Below are 17884 nucleotides of genomic sequence, written 5' to 3'. Positions count from 1 at the left end.
AATTCACCCAGCACAATGAAATCCAAAATGAAATTCACCCAGCACAATGAAATCCAAAATGAAATTTACCCAGCACAATGAAATCCAAAATGAAATTCACGCAGCGGAATTGCATGTTTTGGCTGTTGCCACGGCGCCTGGTTTGTCCCCTGTTTGATCGGCACGCCGGTGTTGTCCCACGCAGGTGGTGGTGTGCGTGTCCGCGGGGTACAGGCACAGCGCCGCCGTGAGCGAGGACGGGGAGCTCTACACCTGGGGCGAGGGAGATTTCGGGAGGCTCGGTAAGCCCCACCCCCTTTCTGCTCCTATTGCCTGGACCCATTCGAAGGCCGTTGAACGATGGCATTAAACCCAGTGTGCCTGTCCACAGGTGAGACCTGAGCTCATTCTGAGCTGCCCCTCTCTCTAATGTTTTCTCACCGTTGCCTAGGTCACGGGGACAGCAACAGCAGAAACATTCCTACTCTGGTGAAGGACATCAGCAACGTCGGGGAGGTGTCCTGCGGGAGCTCTCACACCATCGCGCTGTCCAAAGACGGCCGCACCGTCTGGTCCTTCGGCGGCGGAGACAACGGTGAGCTCATCTGCCGCGTTGGCTTACGACCGAGCATGCATAACATACCTTTCTTAGCATAGACTCAGGCCTCTGTTCAGCTAAGCTGAGTGTGCCTTTGCGCATGAACATAGATTTAGGGAGTTTTGGCATGGTATTTTAGCTTTTTTTCTGTTCCTTTCAGTGACCAGCAGAATTTATGTTGACAAGGGGAAAGCGAGCAATGGTGCTGCGCTGGTTTAATGAGTAGATCTGTAGTCCAGGGGGCTGCTGGGTAACTCATTTGGTTGAGGCTCCACACTGTGGTGCATGGTAGTAAATAGAAGTTCAGGGCAAAAGCATCATAGTTACTGCAGAAGGGAGGTAGGTGAGCTTAATGTCCTATCCTGTGTCGCTCTTTACAGGCAAGCTGGGACATGGCGACACCAACCGGGTGTACAAACCCAAAGTGGTGGAGGCCTTGCAGGGCATGTTCATACGGAAGGTGTGCGCAGGGAGCCAGTCCTCTCTCGCCCTCACCTCCACCGGACAGGTACGTCTCTTACACACTGCAGTACTGGAAATACCACAAAATCCCAAAAAGTATTTGGTGGCATTCTCTATGAGATAATTGATAATTACAGAAGTACGAAAGTGTCCTGCGGTATGCTTTGGATGTGTCTGACCAAAAAAAAAAAAAACTAGGAAAGGAAAGGCCTGATGGCGAGGGAGGCGCTGGCGGTTCTGGCGCCTGGGCCTCGCCCCCTGAGTGGCGCAGGCTCAGTGCAGGCCCAGCGCAGGGCTTTATCAGCGAGCGCTCACCTGCTGCTGCGTGTGAGATTGCCGCAGAGCCAGCGGGTGCTGCGTCTGCCGTGCTTTATCTCCATGGAGACAGAGCTGGAGAGAGGCTTGGGCAGGGACCGCCGCTTCCTGGCCGTCTCTAATCATCGAGCCACCGCTGCTCCCGCCACCCCGCTTCTCTCTGATTACCTCACAGGAACTCATTTTTTCTAGCTCTTCAAGTGCAACTTTACTTCTCTCATGTTGTGATGGCAGTAGAAACTGTCTGCGAGGACAGCTTTCTGGCTCTAGAGTTTTTCTTTTTCAGATCAGCTTGTTGCATGGCTTCTAACAAACTTTTCTATTTGCTCATTTTTTTGGCCACAGTTTTTGTCCAATCTCCCAGGGCCATGAAGGCAGAAAGGCCAAATGAAAACAGGACAGTTACAGGGTAGTCACTGGATAGTTACACGATAACTACAGGATAGCAAGTGCCAGAACAGAGCTGACTCTGAGAATAATTAGCGTAGCCCTGGTCAGTCTCAGCCACGAGGCAGCTGAGAAGAGAGATTCTTTTACACAGAAGCGTCCAAGTTCCTGACACAATGCTAATTACAATGAGAACGCTGGGGAAACAAAGAAACAAACACATAAAGATGCGGTTGTGATTGTGAACTTGGTCTCTTCGGCTGTTGGGAACCGCAGCAGTCGGAGCAGGTGGCGGTCAGGTGGAGGTCGTGTGTGGCGGGGAGAGGCCAGGTTAAGAGTGCTCCGCCCCCCTGTGCTCTCCGCAGGTGTACGCCTGGGGCTGCGGGGCCTGCCTCGGGTGCGGCTCCTCCGAAGCCACCGCCCTCCGGCCGAAGCTGATCGAAGAGCTGGCCACCACCAGGGTGGTGGACATCTCCATCGGGGACAGCCACTGCCTGGCCCTCTCGCACGGTAACTCCCACCGGCCAGTCAGCCACACTCACGGTGCACGGGGTAAAAAGAAACTGCTCTGTAACCAAACATTTAAACGGATTTCGTTTTCTTCTTGTTCCCCCCCCCAGGTGTAACTTGCGTAGCAATAATCTGTAGTGTGTTGTATTAAGGCATACTATGCAGGATTTTTACCTTGAAAATAATGCAAAATAACACGCTGAGGCATCTATGATGCACTGGCAATCTCTGTCTTTACACGCTCTCGCCTAATTTGTGCACTCTTACCTGTATTTGTTATTCTAAAATGTGTTCCGGACATTTCTGGGCGTGGCACTCTTTTCTGTGTGGGGAGTGGTGGTGTGGCTGGGAGCGGTGGGTGTGGCTCATTCAATATGTTTCTATATATATATATATATAGAATATAATTTTTTTTAGAGTGGAATGTACTGTTTTCAGATTATTTGTGCATGTCCGGTTCGCGGTCTCTCGGCCAGACAACGTACTGCTTGTCTGAGGAATTGAGTTACCCCTAGTATATTTGCATGTCAGTGACTTTCCGATTACTTGCAGTTTAATGGGTGGGGTTGAAGACAGTGGAGGAGACTTTGATAGTAAATCCAGGCTAAAAAATCCTGCAGAGTATGTCTTGGTTTAAAGTTGGTGTTTGATGGCGGGGAAGTTCATTGAAAGATGCTGTAATTCATCTACAAATAAATCATTGAAATGTGTTACTGTTCCGCATGATTTATTGATATCAGTATCCTAGCCCATCTACCGTGAGCACAGGTACAATCTGCAATGCGATGTAAACGTACAGAGAAATGTGTCCCTGGTTAAACTTTTATGGGGGCAAGCAGGTCCCTGCTGCTGTGCTTAAGCTTTCTGAAGTGCAAAGTCTTTTTGTGTGACTGCAGACAACGAGGTGTATGCCTGGGGCAACAACTCCATGGGTCAGTGTGGCCAAGGAAACTCCACCGGGCCCATCACAAAACCCAAGAAGGCCATCGGCCTGGACGGGGTGGCCATCCAGCAGATCTCCGCTGGCACCTCCCACAGCCTGGCGTGGACCGCCCTGCCCCGGGACAGGTCAGCAGCGCAGTTTGGGCATGGCACGGGGAGGAGGGAGGGTCCAGGGGGAAGGGATGGGTGCTTCAGTGTGTTAAGTGTGCACTACTAAGCAACAAAAGGTCAAAAGTACATATAAATAATGAAGTTTACTTCCCTCTCAGTGTTGTCAGCAGTGGTTATTATGCAGGGCCTGAGTAATGGAGGTCTGGCTGTTTTGTTTAGTAGAAACAGAAAGACGTGCGTGCTGTGTTTGTACTTTTAAAGAGAAGATCCAGACCACCTCTTCTTTTTCACCCCTCTGCATTCCAAAGGCAAGTGGTGGCTTGGCACCGCCCCTACTGCGTGGATTTGGAAGAAAGCACTTTCTCACACCTGCGGTCCTTTCTGGAGCGGTACTGCGACGGCATCAACAGTGAGGTGCCCCCCCTTCCCTTCCCCTCATCAAGGTACGCCCCCCCCGCCCCTCGGGTCACCTGATGTGTCAGAACAGGTTACACCTGTGGGTTGTTTCTTCCCCCTATTTCACCATACCACGTTAGTAACAATACTGCTCCTTGTTCTTGAAGCGTCTGACGTCGAATCTCTTTGCATGAAAGTATAGAGACGAATGAAAATATGCGTTTGTGCTAATCCATTGTTGTGGGAGAGTTGTACAGAGCAGGTGAATCATAGATCATGTTTATTAGTGCAGCTCAGGTTAGCTTGCAGCTTAAATACCTGTGTTCATCTGCACAGGGAGCATCACAACTTCCTCAAACTGTGTCTCAAACTCCTGTCCAATCACCTGGCTCTGGCTCTGGCCGGAGGCGTGGCCACCAGCATCCTGGGTCGCCAGGCGAGGCCCCTGAGGAACCTGCTGTTCCGCCTCATGGACTCCTCTGTGCCGGACGAGATCCAGGAGGTGGGTCTCCTCCAGATCCAGCATTACGTGAATGCGACCCTTTCCCTCATTTTCACCACTGTGACATTGAGCAACCTCACTGTTTACTCCTGTGATCAGCGTTTTGGAATTTGGCCATGTTTGTGTCCTGTGACTGACACGGCCATCATGGGTAAATAACGTCTCACAGAGCGGTGGGAACCGGGATTGTCTTACGAGACAGGAGCCAAGAGTGGCATGCTGAGGTCACGTTTTACATTCTGTTTTACCTCTGAGATCCTATAGTTATTAATTACTGTCAATGAGTGTAACTCTAGCATTAATGAGTGTGTGTTATCACAAATTACACACGTGAGTGGCGTCTACCATCATTCAGGTTCCAGTTTTGGGTATTCGCCTGCATGGTGCAGGACCTTTTCAGGTTTTGCAAAAAAAGGTTCAAACTGCAGTGCAGTGGGAGAAGAGTTTTCATCCCTGTAGGATTGTCTTTCAGAAAAGTGCCGTGTAAGGCATTGCAGATGAGCCAGAGCTGCCCCGTGGTCGAAGTGAGTAGCTGATATGCGTTTGAACGGTTTGACCCTTGAGAACCACAGTGCCTTTGCATTTGCGTTCCAGGCTGTTATAGAGACCTTGTCTGTGGGAGCCACCATGCTCCTCCCTCCTCTGCGTGAGCGAATGGAACTGCTGCACTCCCTCCTCCCCCAGGGACCAGACAGATGGGAGAGCCTATCCAAAGGACAGGTATTGTACTGTGCCATACACAGACAACATTGCACAAAAATTTAGACCTCGTAAGAGGAAATGAAGGTCCAGGGATGCCCCTTACTTGCCCCTCGCTCCTCACTAGACAGACAGTGTAATTATGGGATGCGGTATCTTGTTGTGAATGTTCTTATCTTAGTGGCATATAGAGAGCAGTCTGCCCCTGGCCCTACACACCCATTTGGTCCAATATCTAAAGAAGGGATTCGCTATCTGAAGAAATAGTCCACCATCTGAAGGAATAGACCACTGTCTGAAGAAATAGTCAGTTGTCTGAACTAATAGTCCACCATCTAAAGAAACTGTCCGCTGTCTAAAAGAGTGATCATGTGTTGGCGTGTCCTTTTTCCCCCATGATGTAAACCAGTGGTTCTCAAACTCGGTCCTGGGGGACCCCTGTGTATGCTGGTTTTCATTCCAACCTCAACAGCAATCCCAGCATTTTAACAAGCCGTTCATTTTTTCTTAATTAGGTGCTTTTCATGTTTTAGAGCTGGGGTCCCCAGTCTTATCCAGAAAGGGCCAGTGTGGGTGCACACACCTGATCCTGATTCCACTAATCAAGGTGCTTAGCAATGACTCTAGTGATTGATTATTAGAATCAGGTGTGTGCGCCAAAACTGGCCCTTTCTGGAACCCCAGCTCTAAAACATAAAAAGCACCTAATTAAGAAAAATTAACAGCTTGTTAAAATTCTGGGATTGCTGTTGAGGTGGAATGAAAACCAGCATACACAGAGTTTGAGAACCACTGATGTAAACTACACTCATTAAATATTAAATATGCGAATTCTGATCTCATTAGAAGGCCTTGAAATCTATTGTTCATCTGCACTGCATGACCCCGCCCAGCAGTTGTCAGAGGAACTGGATTTGTCAGACAGACAGGTTCAAAATATCAGTTTTTTTTCTCACCGCAGTTATTTGTGGGTGTGGTGGGACATTTAAATATGATTATGGATGTACTTTTTTGCCTTCTTTTGCGGGTAGTTTTTGTTAGCAAGCTGAAAATGAAAGACCATAAATGGCCGCCCTGCTGCTGGTACCTGCTTCTCCGCTAGCGCTGTGAAGGCGCGGTGCCTTGCAGGCGTGGGAAAAAGGCCCGCAGTGCCTGTGAGAGAGAGAGAGTGAGCGAGCTGGGGAAATGTGCTGAGTCAGCACGCTCCAGCCCGGACGGCCCTTTCCTGCCTGTCAACGGGGGTTTTCTTTTCTCCTCTTCTTCTTCAGAGGATGCAGCTGGACATTATCCTGACCAGCCTGCAGGACCACACCCACGTGGCCTCCCTGCTGGGGTACAGCTCCCCCCCGGACCCCCCGGAGGCGCCTCCCGCGGGCCTGGCCTTCAGCCTGCCCCCGGACCCCTCCTACAGCTCCCCGGGGAGCCACCCCGACACGCACCTGGCCGAGATCCTGATGAAGACCCTGCTGAGGAACCTGGGCTTTTACACGGTGAGGGAGGGGGAGAGAGGCTCCATTTATGAGGGAGAGCCGGGCATGACTCACAGATAAATCCTGTTCACTGCAGCTCCTCTGCGCGGGAGGATTCGTCAAAGGCCGCTGTTCGCCATGGAAACAAGCCTTTTTTTTTACCACCACACAGCGAAAAACAAAAAAGTCACATTGTAAAATATGCTGGGATCAGACGCTACGGCATTCTGTACACATGTTCCCCTCTCTCCTGCGATGTGTATTTCATACAGAATCTTAGCCCTGTGGATCAGTCCTATTCAGAAAATATATACGAAAACAGTGACAAATTATGCGGATTTCATTTATTTCTTGTAAAAAGTGAAATGGGTGGCTGTATTTTCACAGCAACAAATGCCACTTATTTCGCTTTGCGCAGGCAAAAAACCCAAATCGAACCCTTTTACCACTCATGTCAATATCTTTGCCCATGGTGGCTGTTCTTGTATGTTCCCCCCGAGTACCTCCCTGACTGTCCCCCCAAGTGCCCCCCCCCCCCCTAAATGTCCGCCGTAGTGTCCCCCTGGTGTGTCCACCGGAATGTCCTTGAGTGTCCCCCCTGAATGTCCCCCTGAGCGTCCCCCATGTCCTGAAAGGCTGTGTTGTGGTGGTGTCAGGACCAGGCATTTGGAGAGCTGGAGAAGAACAGTGACAAGCTGCAGCAGGGCGCCTCCCCCTCGGACAGCAGCCAGCCGGCTCACCTGCACGAGCTGCTGTGCTCCCTGCAGAAGCAGCTGCTGGCCTACTGCCACATCAACAGCGTCACAGAGGTGAGGGCCGCCCGCCACACCCGCCACTCTCACCCGGCCCACTTCCACACAGTTCACTCAGGTATTCACCTGGGACAGCATGCTGGTGGAGAAGAATGATAATACAATAAGTCATTGAATTTCTGCCAAATGCCAGTAATTCAGTTACTTATTATCAAGCAGACTTGCAACACAAAGACAAGGTGATTATCTCTAGAACTTGCATAAAGGCATTTTACACATGACTTATCCAGAAGGACAGTTTACATTTTTATATACAATTCATTTACACGGTTGTACGTAAGTAATTAAGTACCTTAATTAAGGGTATTGAGCCTGCACCCATTATTCTCACACTTATCTTTCGTGCCCTCCGGTAGAATTGAGGTAGCACACCCTGGTTTAAAGTTTGCGCTGATTTTAAAATGAGGAGCGCAGGCAGGCGCTGAACCTGTTCCTCGGCTCTTGGCCCACAGAACTCCAGCAGCGTGGCTCTCCTGCACAAGCACCTGCAGCTGCTCCTCCCCCACGCCACGGACATCTTCTCCCGCTCCGCCACCCTGCTGAAGGAGAGCTCGGGCAACGGCAGCGTCAGGGAGAAGCTCAGAGGTGTGCGCGCGTGTGTGTGTGCGTGTCAGCGTGTGTGTGTGTGTAGGCAACATGTAATGTTATAAATGAAGGGAACCTTCATTTATGAACCTGAGTCAACTTATCAAGCACCCATATCACCCATGTGAAAAAGTAATTTGCCCCTTAAACTTGATAACTGGTTGCACCATCTTTAGCAACAATAACTGCAGCCGAACACTTCCTATAATTTGATATCAGTCTTTATAATTTGATATCAGTCTAATTCAGACAAATTTCATCATGGGGGGAAAGAAAAATCAGAACCAAATTAAAATTAGAGTACCTCGGAACAGTGCTTGTTTCTTTCAGGCTAACTTGCGTGGTTGCACATCTTTTTGTCTTGTTAGCATTTGCTCAAGACTGAGCACATATCCCAAGGTAAATCGTGAAGTTGAAACATGGGGGTTTGGGCATTTAAATGTAGTGTCTTGGACTATGAAATATTTGAATTTGTAATGTGAAGGAAATGCAGGACCTAGATCATTTTGGTCAATTGTGGGGGGGGGGTGCGTACTCATGAGACAAAAAAGGATTTTTAGTGGCACCATAGACTAAGTTGATATTTTGATGTAGTTTGGTCCAATACATAGATTAGAACATTACGTTTGCATTATTTATGTAAGTGTCTTTCTTTATAACTTTTTGCATATATTGAAAGTGATCACACAGATCTTGTGACACTTAATAAAGTTGTTATTGTCATAGAGCTGTGAGTATCTGTGTGATATGTGTCCTGTATTAACTGTAGCTGTAGTGTGTGCAGGCAGTGCCTGTATAACGGCTCTCCCCTGGTCTGCTCTCTCCTCTCAGACGTGTGATATGTGTCCTGTATTAGCTGTAGCTGTAGCTGTAGTGTGTGCAGGCAGTGTCTGTATAACGGCTCTCTCCTCTCAGACGTGTGATATGTGTCCTGTATGAGCTGTAGCTGTAGTGTGTGCAGGCAGTGCCTGTATAATGGCTCTGCCCCTGTTCTGCTCTCTCCTCTCAGACGTGTGATATGTGTCCTGTATTAGCTGTAGCTGTAGCTGTAGTGTGTGCAGGCAGTGTCTGTATAACGGCTCTCTCCTCTCAGACGTGTGATATGTGTCCTGTATTAGCTGTAGCTGTAGCTGTAGTGTGTGCAGGCAGTGCCTGTATAACGGCTCTCTCCTCTCAGACGTGTGATATGTGTCCTGTATGAGCTGTAGCTGTAGCTGTAGCTGTAGTGTGTGCAGGCAGTGCCTGTATAACGGCTCTCTCCTCTCAGACGTGTGATATGTGTCCTGTATTAGCTGTAGCTGTAGCTGTAGCTGTAGCTGTAGCTGTAGTGTGTGCAGGCAGTGCCTGTATAACGGCTCTCCCCAGCTCTCTCCTCTCAGACGTGTGATATGTGTCCTGTATTAGCTGTAGCTGTAGCTGTAGCTGTAGCTGTAGCTGTAGCTGTAGCTGTAGCTGTAGTGTGTGCAGGCAGTGCCTGTATAACGGCTCTCTCCTGGTCTGCTCTCTCCTCTCAGACGTGTGATATGTGTCCTGTATTAGCTGTAGCTGTAGCTGTAGCTGTAGTGTGTGCAGGCAGTGCCTGTATAACGGCTCTCTCCTCTCAGACGTGTGATATGTGTCCTGTATTAGCTGTAGCTGTAGCTGTAGCTGTAGTGTGTGCAGGCAGTGCCTGTATAACGGCTCTCTCCTCTCAGACGTGGTGTACGTGTCTGCGGCCGGCAGCATGCTGTGCCAGATCATCAACTCCCTGCTCCTGCTGCCCGTCTCGGTGGCACGCCCCCTGCTGGGCTTCCTGCTGGACCTGCTGCCCCCGCTGGACCGCCTGAACAGGCTGCTCCCCGCCGCCGCCCTGCTGGAGGACCAGGAGCTGCAGTGGCCCCTGCACGGTGAGACCCCCCCCCCCCCACCACGCTCCGAGCGGAACAGCAAGACCGGGGCCGTTATTCACATGAACCGCGCCGATGAAGAGTGCGGATCGGCCTTCATCAGATCAGGAGGGCTGGTGGATGAGTCCAGGGCTTCCTCAGTCAGGGGAATGGCCATTGCTCCGGCATCCACACGTTCCACACATGCTCACAGTCACAGCATGCTGGGAAAAGATCTCCAGCTGAGAAGTGTGTCCTCAGAGTCCTCTAAAGGAAGCTTTCCTGTGTGCATCACTCCCTTGTGCCACTGGCTCACTTATTTCATTCACTGGAATAAAACACACTTTAGGATTCTCAGTCAGCACTGTTCCTTTTGTATAGAAAGTGCTTGTTATTATTCCGATAACCCTGATGGAGCCCTTTACGGCTCCTGAAAGCTCTGACTGCAGGTGGTCTTGAATAGAACCTGTCTTGCGCCTGGCTTTTAGTTGTTCATTTACAAAAATAGCTTTTCTTTGGTCTCGCACAGAATTTGTCATTTCCAGACTTGTGAGGATGTGCAACAGTTGGGGGTGGGGCAGCAGCGGGGGGGGTGTCACATTTGCTCAGTTTCTAACTCAGAACTCATTTCATCCTTGTTCCCTCGCTCTGTCCTTTAATCATTAAACTGAGTGAATTATTAAAATGCAATCACGGAAGCCCCGGTATATGGAAATGAAGTTCTGTGTAATGAGGACGCTTGTCCCCTGAGCACTCTCTCCCCCCTCCCCCAGGTACCCCAGACTCGGTGGACCCGGCGGGTTTGCCGCTCCCCCAGCCGGCCCAGTCGTGGGTGTGGCTGGTGGACCTGGAGCGCACGGTGGCCCTGCTGGTGGGCCGCTGCCTGGGGGGCATGCTGCAGGGGGCGGGGGTCTCCCCGGAGGAGCAGGACACCAGCTACTGGCTCAAGACCCCGCTCTTCAGCAACGGCCTGGAGATGGACATCCCCCAACTGGGTACAGCACTCGCCCTCTGCGTGTGTGTGCGCGCGCGCGTGTGTGTGTGTGCGAGTGCATGCGTACGTGCGCTTGTGGTAGTGTGGCTGTTGCATAGTAGCGGTATAGTACTACTTGTATTACTGTTATCTCTCTAGGTCTGTAGTGCTTTCTGATATATCTGTTGATAATGGATAAAAATAATTTTTTTAAAAAGGTTCCTCTTAGTTGTTGAACCACATGGGAAGTGGCTGGGTGCCCCATTCACATGCCAGCCCCAGATGCCCTTTGAGCAGTGTCTTCGTTTTACACAGATAACTGCATAAGCTCTTTGCTGGAAGCGGCCCTGTCCGGGAACGAGGAGCAGAAGCCCTTCGAGTGCGCGCTGCGTCCCGACATGTCCGTGCTGGTGGACCTGGCGCTCGGGTCCACCAAGGAGCCCGCCAACAGCCTGTGGATCAACATGCAGGACTACGCCATCAGCAAAGGTACGGGCGTGCACGTCTGCCGCATTACACGGGTCGCATTTCTCTGCGAGGGGCCCCGCCCGCAGTTCCTCTCTCAGAGCGCAGTTAAAATGCGCTTCATTTGCATGCTCAGCGTCACGCAGCTTGCTCTTTTAGCCTCTGTGTATCTTGATCGTCGATTGGCGTCCTTAAACGCTGATGCATTGTATGAGAGTACAGAGGACTGAATGTGCTGCTATGAGGTCAGGGCAGATGAACTGGTTCTCTCTGTTCCCCTGCAGACTGGGACAACGCCACCCTGAGCAGCGAGTCCCTGCTGGACACCGTGTCCCGCTTCGTGCTGGCGGCCATGCTGAAGCACACGGGCCTGCTGAGCCAGGCCCGGGGAGAGGGCAGGTAGGCCCGGGCCCCGCCCCTGCCGTCAGTCTCAGTACACCGCCACCGGGCTTTAAATGACACTGCAGCCATATTTTTTTTTAAGGTCTTGGGTATGATCCCGGGGGTATATGGGTTCACTGCAGCGGTGCTGCAGCAGAGACGGGTTTTTGGCAGGGAGGGAAACGGCCCGCTCTCTCCCCTCCCCCTGCAGGTACCAGCCCTGTAAGGCCCTGGCGGAGGTGTACCGCAGTGTTTACAAGGTCCGCAACCGCCTGCTGGCCTGCAAGAACATGGAGCTCATTCAGACACGCTCGTCCTCCAGGGAGAGACGGGTACGTGTGTGTGTGTGTGTGTGTGTGTGTGCACGTGCGTGCATGTCTGCGTTCAGTACAGTGGGTGAGTCTGCGTTCAGTACAGTGGGTGAGTCTGTGTTCAGTACACTGGGTGTGTCTGTGTTCAGTACAGTGGGTACAATATGCAGCAAGGTGTTTGAGTCTCGCCTGGCTATGTAGTTTCTCCTTGCTGTAGCAGTGTGAACTGGGGCCGTGGGCTTATGTAGCTGTATAATGTCTGAGCCTCCTGGCTGAGAGAGCTGTCTGATTCATGTTGGTTATGAATAACTGTTACATAATGAGTATCGTACTGAGACTTGTACTTACATTGACCTTCGGTATGTACTTTTATGTCACTTTGCATAAAAGCGTCTGCCAAATAAATGTAATGTAAAAATGTAATGTAGAGGCCAGTGTCTGAGGTCCCCCTGGCAGTGCATATGTCTGTCTGAGACTCGTCCGGCTGTGTGTGGTTCTCTGAGACTCCACTCGTGCTTCAGGTCTCGGATAACCAGGACTCCCTGGACATGGACCCTCAGGAGCACTCCTTCACACGCACCATCGATGAGGAGGCAGAGCTTGAGGAGCGGGCGGACCGTGAGCGGGAGGAGGGGCACCCGGAGCAGGACGACGAGGAGGACGAGCGGGAACACGAAGTCATGACTGCAGGGAGTGAGTGCACACACGACATGCAGCCTGCACAGGCGTAGACAAGCACGCGCGACATGCAGCCTGCACAGGCGTAGACAAGCACGTGACATTCAGCCTGCACAGGCATAGACAAGCACACGCGACATGCAGCCTGCACAGGCGTAGACAAGCACACGCGACATGCAGCCTGCACAGGCGTAGACAAGCACGCGACATGCAGCCTGCACAGGCATAGACAAGCACACGCGACATGCAGCCTGCACAGGCGTAGACAAGCACACGCGACATGCAGCCTGCACAGGCGTAGACAAGCACGCGACATGCAGCCTGCACAGGCGTAGACAAGCACACGCAACATGCAGCCTGCACAGGCATAGACAAGCACACGCGACATGCAGCCTGCACAGGCGTAGACAAGCACACGCAACATGCAGCCTGCACAGGCGTAGACAAGCACACGCGACATGCAGCCTGCACAGGCATAGACAAGCACACGCGACATGCAGCCTGCACAGGCATGGACAAGCACGCGACATGCAGCCTGCACAGGCGTAGACAAGCACACGCGACATGCAGCCTGCACAGGCATAGACAAGCACACACGACATGCAGCCTGCACAGGCATAGACAAGCACACGACACGCAGCCTGCACAGGCATAGACAAGCACGCGACATGCAGCCTGCACAGGCATAGACAAGCACACGCGACATGCAGCCTGCACAGGCGTAGACAAGCACACGCGACATGCAGCCTGCACAGGCGTAGACAAGCACGCGACATGCAGCCTGCACAGGCGTAGACAAGCACACGCAACATGCAGCCTGCACAGGCATAGACAAGCACACGCGACATGCAGCCTACACAGGCGTAGACAAGCACACGCAACATGCAGCCTGCACAGGCGTAGACAAGCACACGCGACATGCAGCCTGCACAGGCATAGACAAGCACACGCGACATGCAGCCTGCACAGGCATGGACAAGCACGCGACATGCAGCCTGCACAGGCGTAGACAAGCACACGCGACATGCAGCCTGCACAGGCACAGACAAGCACACACGACATGCAGCCTGCACAGGCATAGACAAGCACACGACACGCAGCCTGCACAGGCATAGACAAGCACACGACATGCAGCCTGCACAGGCGTAGACAAGCACACGCGACATGCAGCCTGCACAGGCATAGACAAGCACACGACATGCAGCCTGCACCGGCGTAGACAAGCACACGACACGCAGCCTGCACAGGCATAGACAAGCACACGACATGCAGCCTGCACAGGCATAGACAAGCACACGCGACATGCAGCCTGCACAGGCGTAGACAAGCACACGCGACATGCAGCCTGCACAGGCGTAGACAAGCACACGACATGCAGCCTGCACAGGCATAGACAAGCACACGCGACATGCAGCCTGCACAGGCGTAGACAAGCACACGCGACATGCAGCCTGCACAGGCATAGACAAGCACACGCGACATGCAGCCTGCACAGGCATAGACAAGCACGCAACATGCAGCCTGCACAGGCATAGACAAGCACACGACATGCAGCCTGCACAGGCATAGACAAGCACACGACATACAGCCTGCACAGGCATAGACAAGCACACGCGACATGCAGCCTGCACCGGCGTAGACAAGCACGCGACATGCAGCCTGCACAGGCATAGACAAGCACACGCGACATGCAGCCTGCACAGGCATAGACAAGCACACACAACATGCAGCCTGCACAGGCGTAGACAAGCACGCGACATGCAGCCTGCACAGGCATAGACAAGCACGCGACATGCAGCCTGCACAGGCATAGACAAGCACACGCGACATGCAGCCTGCACAGGCGTAGACAAGCACGCGACATGCAGCCTGCACAGGCATAGACAAGCACGCGCGACACACACGCCTCCTCACAGACACGTACGCACAAAGCACACGCACATGCACACACACGCACATTCACACACGCACGCACACACACACACACACACAAACACACGCACCCTGCATGACTCCACTGCGGTGTTGGCTGTTGCTGCATTTTTGCAGATGCGATTGCTCCTTTCTTAGCCAGAGCAGAAATATTGCAGTTGTACTTTGTGTGTGCAGTTTGGTCCTTATCTGTAAAATTTAACATCAAACATTAAGGCTTTGTGTGTGATTTTGAAAGGTTGTGCTTCTGCGCATCAGTTTTAATTTAAAACTAACGTGTGTTAAAGTTCTACCTTAATGGGTTAATTAGTCAGAATGTGGGTGTTTGCAGAAGTTATTTTTTTTAACTGATGATGGCAAAGTGAGGTTCCCTCAAACCAACAATTGGTGGAGCTACTATATGAAACAGTGCCCCCTGATATGAGCTAGGCCTTTGTGTGCTTTGTGCTTTGTGTTTGGAAATGAAACCTTTTCATTGGTTCAAACAAATCAGTGATTGACAGCTCGTTGTAGCTCCGCCCTGGGTTAATGAAAGCTCACTGTCCCGTCATTAGAGGTCACTAATACGAGCGCTCGGACCCTGCGGTCGGGCGTGGGCGTGGTTTGCAGCGGCGCGTTGAGTGGCAGCTCGGCATGTCTAACCCCGCCCCTGTGTCTCTTGTGTCGCTCGGCACAGAAATCTTTCAATGTTTCCTCTCAGCGCGGGAGGCGGCCCGCAGCCGCGAGAGGGAGCGGGCCAGCAGCGGGGCGGGGCTGGGCCCCTCGTCCGGCCCGCGGGGGGGCGAGGACGAGCCCCCCCAGTCCCAGGAGGACCGGCGGGGCAGCGCGGGCCTGCCCGAGGGCCAGGACCTGTACACGGCCGCCTGCAACTCGGTGATCCACCGCTGCGCCCTGCTGGTGCTGGGCGTCAGCCCCGTGCAGGGGGACCCGCTCAAACAGCAGCAGGAGGAGGGCCCCGCCCAGCCGCCCGGCGGGGCCGCCCAGGAGGGCGTCGGCTTCATGACCAGGTGACCCTGGACCCCTCCCCTCTGTCCCTGTCACTCTCCCCTCTCCTTTCATCATTAGCGAATGAGAAGCCAGCACATTTATGTCTGTACCTTCTCCCATGTTGGAACTTTTTATGGTTCTACTGTTAACCAAAACATTGCACTGTGTACTCAATAATGCCTGTGTTGAGATGAGACTGAGTCCCTGTCTTCTAAACTAGCTTTTTCACATGAGTAGCTACGCAGGAAGTTTCAAAAGTGACAGGAAGTCTGAACAGATGGCATGCTGATGGTTTCACACTCCCTAAATTAACACATCTGCCTGATAGCCCACTGATGCCCTCCCTCAGTGAGTGCCACTCACTCTGCAGTATTCACTGCTGAAGATCAGGGTAATTAGAGGTGTTTGATAGGAACATTTTGTGTTTTATTTAATTCATCTTTTTACCGGGAACCTTCTGTGGTGAGAAGCATGGTTTCCCGGACGAACAGATGCAACATTGCACAAAATATCCGTGAGCTGAGCCAAAAAAAAAATTGTAGGCCCTCTAGAGGTTGTTGACGGGAATGGTTCTAGGGGATATGCAGTGTAAGGTGTTAAACCTTTCAAAATAAATTGTTTAAAATGTTGACTTTGTGAAGAAATGTTAACACTTGTTCCCGTACCTGGCTGGGCCTGTATGGAGTGGGAGAGCTCGGTGGCCTGTTATAAACAGCAGTTACACTGCGTTTCCCCGCCAGGAGAAAAGCCTGAAGCGCGGTCTTCATCTCGGCACGTCGCCGGAATCCCCGAAATCTGAGAGCGTGTGCCCTAGTTTGTGTCCTCATAACATGTTTTAGCAGGTCTGATTTAAACACTGACCCATTTTCTTATATTTTTAAAGCTGTTTTGAGGAGCTGTTTTTGGCGTCCTCCCTGCTTGCGGTAGCTGGTTAGGTCGTTTTGTTGTCCTGTGTTATTTTTACGTTAACATTCCCCCCTGATCTGCTGCCCTCTGTCCACGTGGCTCCTGTGGAAAATGATCTGGAGCTGTGAAGCATTACTGAAGCGGCTGTCGGTTAGATGAGAAAAGGCAGTGGGGCTAACCTCTGTGCTCTGCTCTGTCCCCGGGCCCCGTCGCGCAGGAGCGAGAGCCTGACTGCGGAGAGCCGCTCTGTCCAGGCCAGCCCCAGCTACAGGCTCATCAAATCCAGGAGCGAGTCAGACCTGTCCCAGCCCGAGTCTGACGAGGAGGGCTATGCCCTGGTGAGTACCGCCACCTGCTGGTGTGTTCCGGTCATGTGCAGCATGATACGAGTGTTCGTTACGGAATCTGTGTGGGAACATTTGACATTTCCCTGGGGTCGTGTGACCTCTTGAGAGGTATTTTTTTGTGCTTTCTTTGTGAGTTTAATTGCTTTCTCTTCCTCTTTTAGAGTGGGAGGAGAAATGACCTGGATTTGGCATCCTCGCATAAAAGGAGAGGTATGAAAACTATCCGTTTTTGATATTTCTTGCTAAACATTATTAATTGGTCGCTCCTTAAAAAGAATGAAGTGCTGATTGTGGAAGTAGAATGGAGATATTGGACAATGTGCATTTTAAAATGAAACCCAGTTAAATTGTGGTTGGATTGCCCTACTACAGACCAAGAGTGCCTAAACATAGGTTTTTCAAATGTTTAGTATGTTCAGTCACTTTGCTGGATTTTCTATTTGTTAGCTGACTTTTCTGGGAAGCATATTGTCTGTGAGGAGCACAGTTTGTGTGTCCATATGGAGGATGGATTGAGAAGGTTCTGGAAGGCAGACTTTCTCAGGGGAAATAAAACTCTCCCTCTGTTTTCTGATTTTTGTGCGATAGTGTGTTTACTCCTTTTTGGCCAGTTGAGCCCCAAAAACAAGAAGAGCTCCAAGCAAGTACACGATGGCATGTTCCCACTTTCTTCTTCCTGAAGCCAGAGCACATGTCCATGACTGTATTTCAGCTACCGTACATTCATTCCTCTCAGCAAACATTAGACTACAACCCCCAGAATCCCATGCTCAGTTCCCAATGCACAGTTTATACAAAATTATAATTAAGTTAATCTTTTAGGAGTGTTCATGTTTCAGTGTCCTGGGTGTTGTCACTGCATTTTGCATCTGTCTTAATTTTACTGTAAATCACTGATTTGGATGGATAAGTCTTCTTTTAGTATAGTACAGAATGCAGCGTAATACTAAATACTTAGGTTTCTTGGTCTTCATGATTCCGTCATCAGAACATTTGAATTCAAGCCTTGTTTTAATAAACCAGGAGGCTGTGCTTGGTAGTCACTTGATGCTTAGTTATACTGTTCATTTAGACAAAATTGTACAGTAGATGCTGTGAACATGAGATGGAAATGCATTTCCCTGCTACACATCTCTGACACAACTTAAAAATTATTCTTTTTGAAGTTTAAGAAATGGCACAAAATCCAGTTTTGCGTGCATTGCATATATTACATGCATGTAAAATTATAACACAATATTGGAAGTGTGCAGAAGACACAAAGAACTATTT

At 51.1% G+C, this 17884-nt stretch overlaps 1 protein-coding gene across 5 annotated transcripts in view; it reads left to right on the top strand.

Annotated features, from left to right (window-relative positions):
- Nucleotides 1–17884, top strand: part of herc1 (HECT and RLD domain containing E3 ubiquitin protein ligase family member 1) — a 69503-nt gene that overhangs the window by 7739 nt on the left and 43880 nt on the right. For 4 of the 5 annotated variants that reach the window (XM_035396084.1, XM_035396083.1, XM_035396082.1 and 1 more), the window contains exons 6-25: nucleotides 185–281; nucleotides 431–574; nucleotides 958–1085; nucleotides 2107–2251; nucleotides 3148–3319; nucleotides 3613–3747; nucleotides 4037–4202; nucleotides 4797–4922; nucleotides 6170–6391; nucleotides 7027–7179; nucleotides 7635–7767; nucleotides 9462–9653; nucleotides 10406–10627; nucleotides 10921–11094; nucleotides 11355–11469; nucleotides 11663–11783; nucleotides 12284–12455; nucleotides 15049–15379; nucleotides 16483–16603; nucleotides 16774–16822. In XM_035396084.1, coding sequence (XP_035251975.1) covers nucleotides 185–281; nucleotides 431–574; nucleotides 958–1085; nucleotides 2107–2251; nucleotides 3148–3319; nucleotides 3613–3747; nucleotides 4037–4202; nucleotides 4797–4922; nucleotides 6170–6391; nucleotides 7027–7179; nucleotides 7635–7767; nucleotides 9462–9653; nucleotides 10406–10627; nucleotides 10921–11094; nucleotides 11355–11469; nucleotides 11663–11783; nucleotides 12284–12455; nucleotides 15049–15379; nucleotides 16483–16603; nucleotides 16774–16822 — 3118 coding nt within the window. The remainder of the gene's footprint in view (nucleotides 1–184; nucleotides 282–430; nucleotides 575–957; nucleotides 1086–2106; nucleotides 2252–3147; nucleotides 3320–3612; nucleotides 3748–4036; nucleotides 4203–4796; nucleotides 4923–6169; nucleotides 6392–7026; nucleotides 7180–7634; nucleotides 7768–9461; nucleotides 9654–10405; nucleotides 10628–10920; nucleotides 11095–11354; nucleotides 11470–11662; nucleotides 11784–12283; nucleotides 12456–15048; nucleotides 15380–16482; nucleotides 16604–16773; nucleotides 16823–17884) is intronic. The other variant, XM_035396085.1, reaches the window with a different exon arrangement.

Source organism: Anguilla anguilla, chromosome 16 (assembly GCF_013347855.1).
Source record: "Anguilla anguilla isolate fAngAng1 chromosome 16, fAngAng1.pri, whole genome shotgun sequence".
Classification (NCBI taxonomy): Eukaryota; Metazoa; Chordata; class Actinopteri; order Anguilliformes; family Anguillidae; genus Anguilla; species Anguilla anguilla.
Note: the sequence above shows the minus strand (reverse complement) of the source record. Positions and strands in the feature narration are given on the sequence as shown.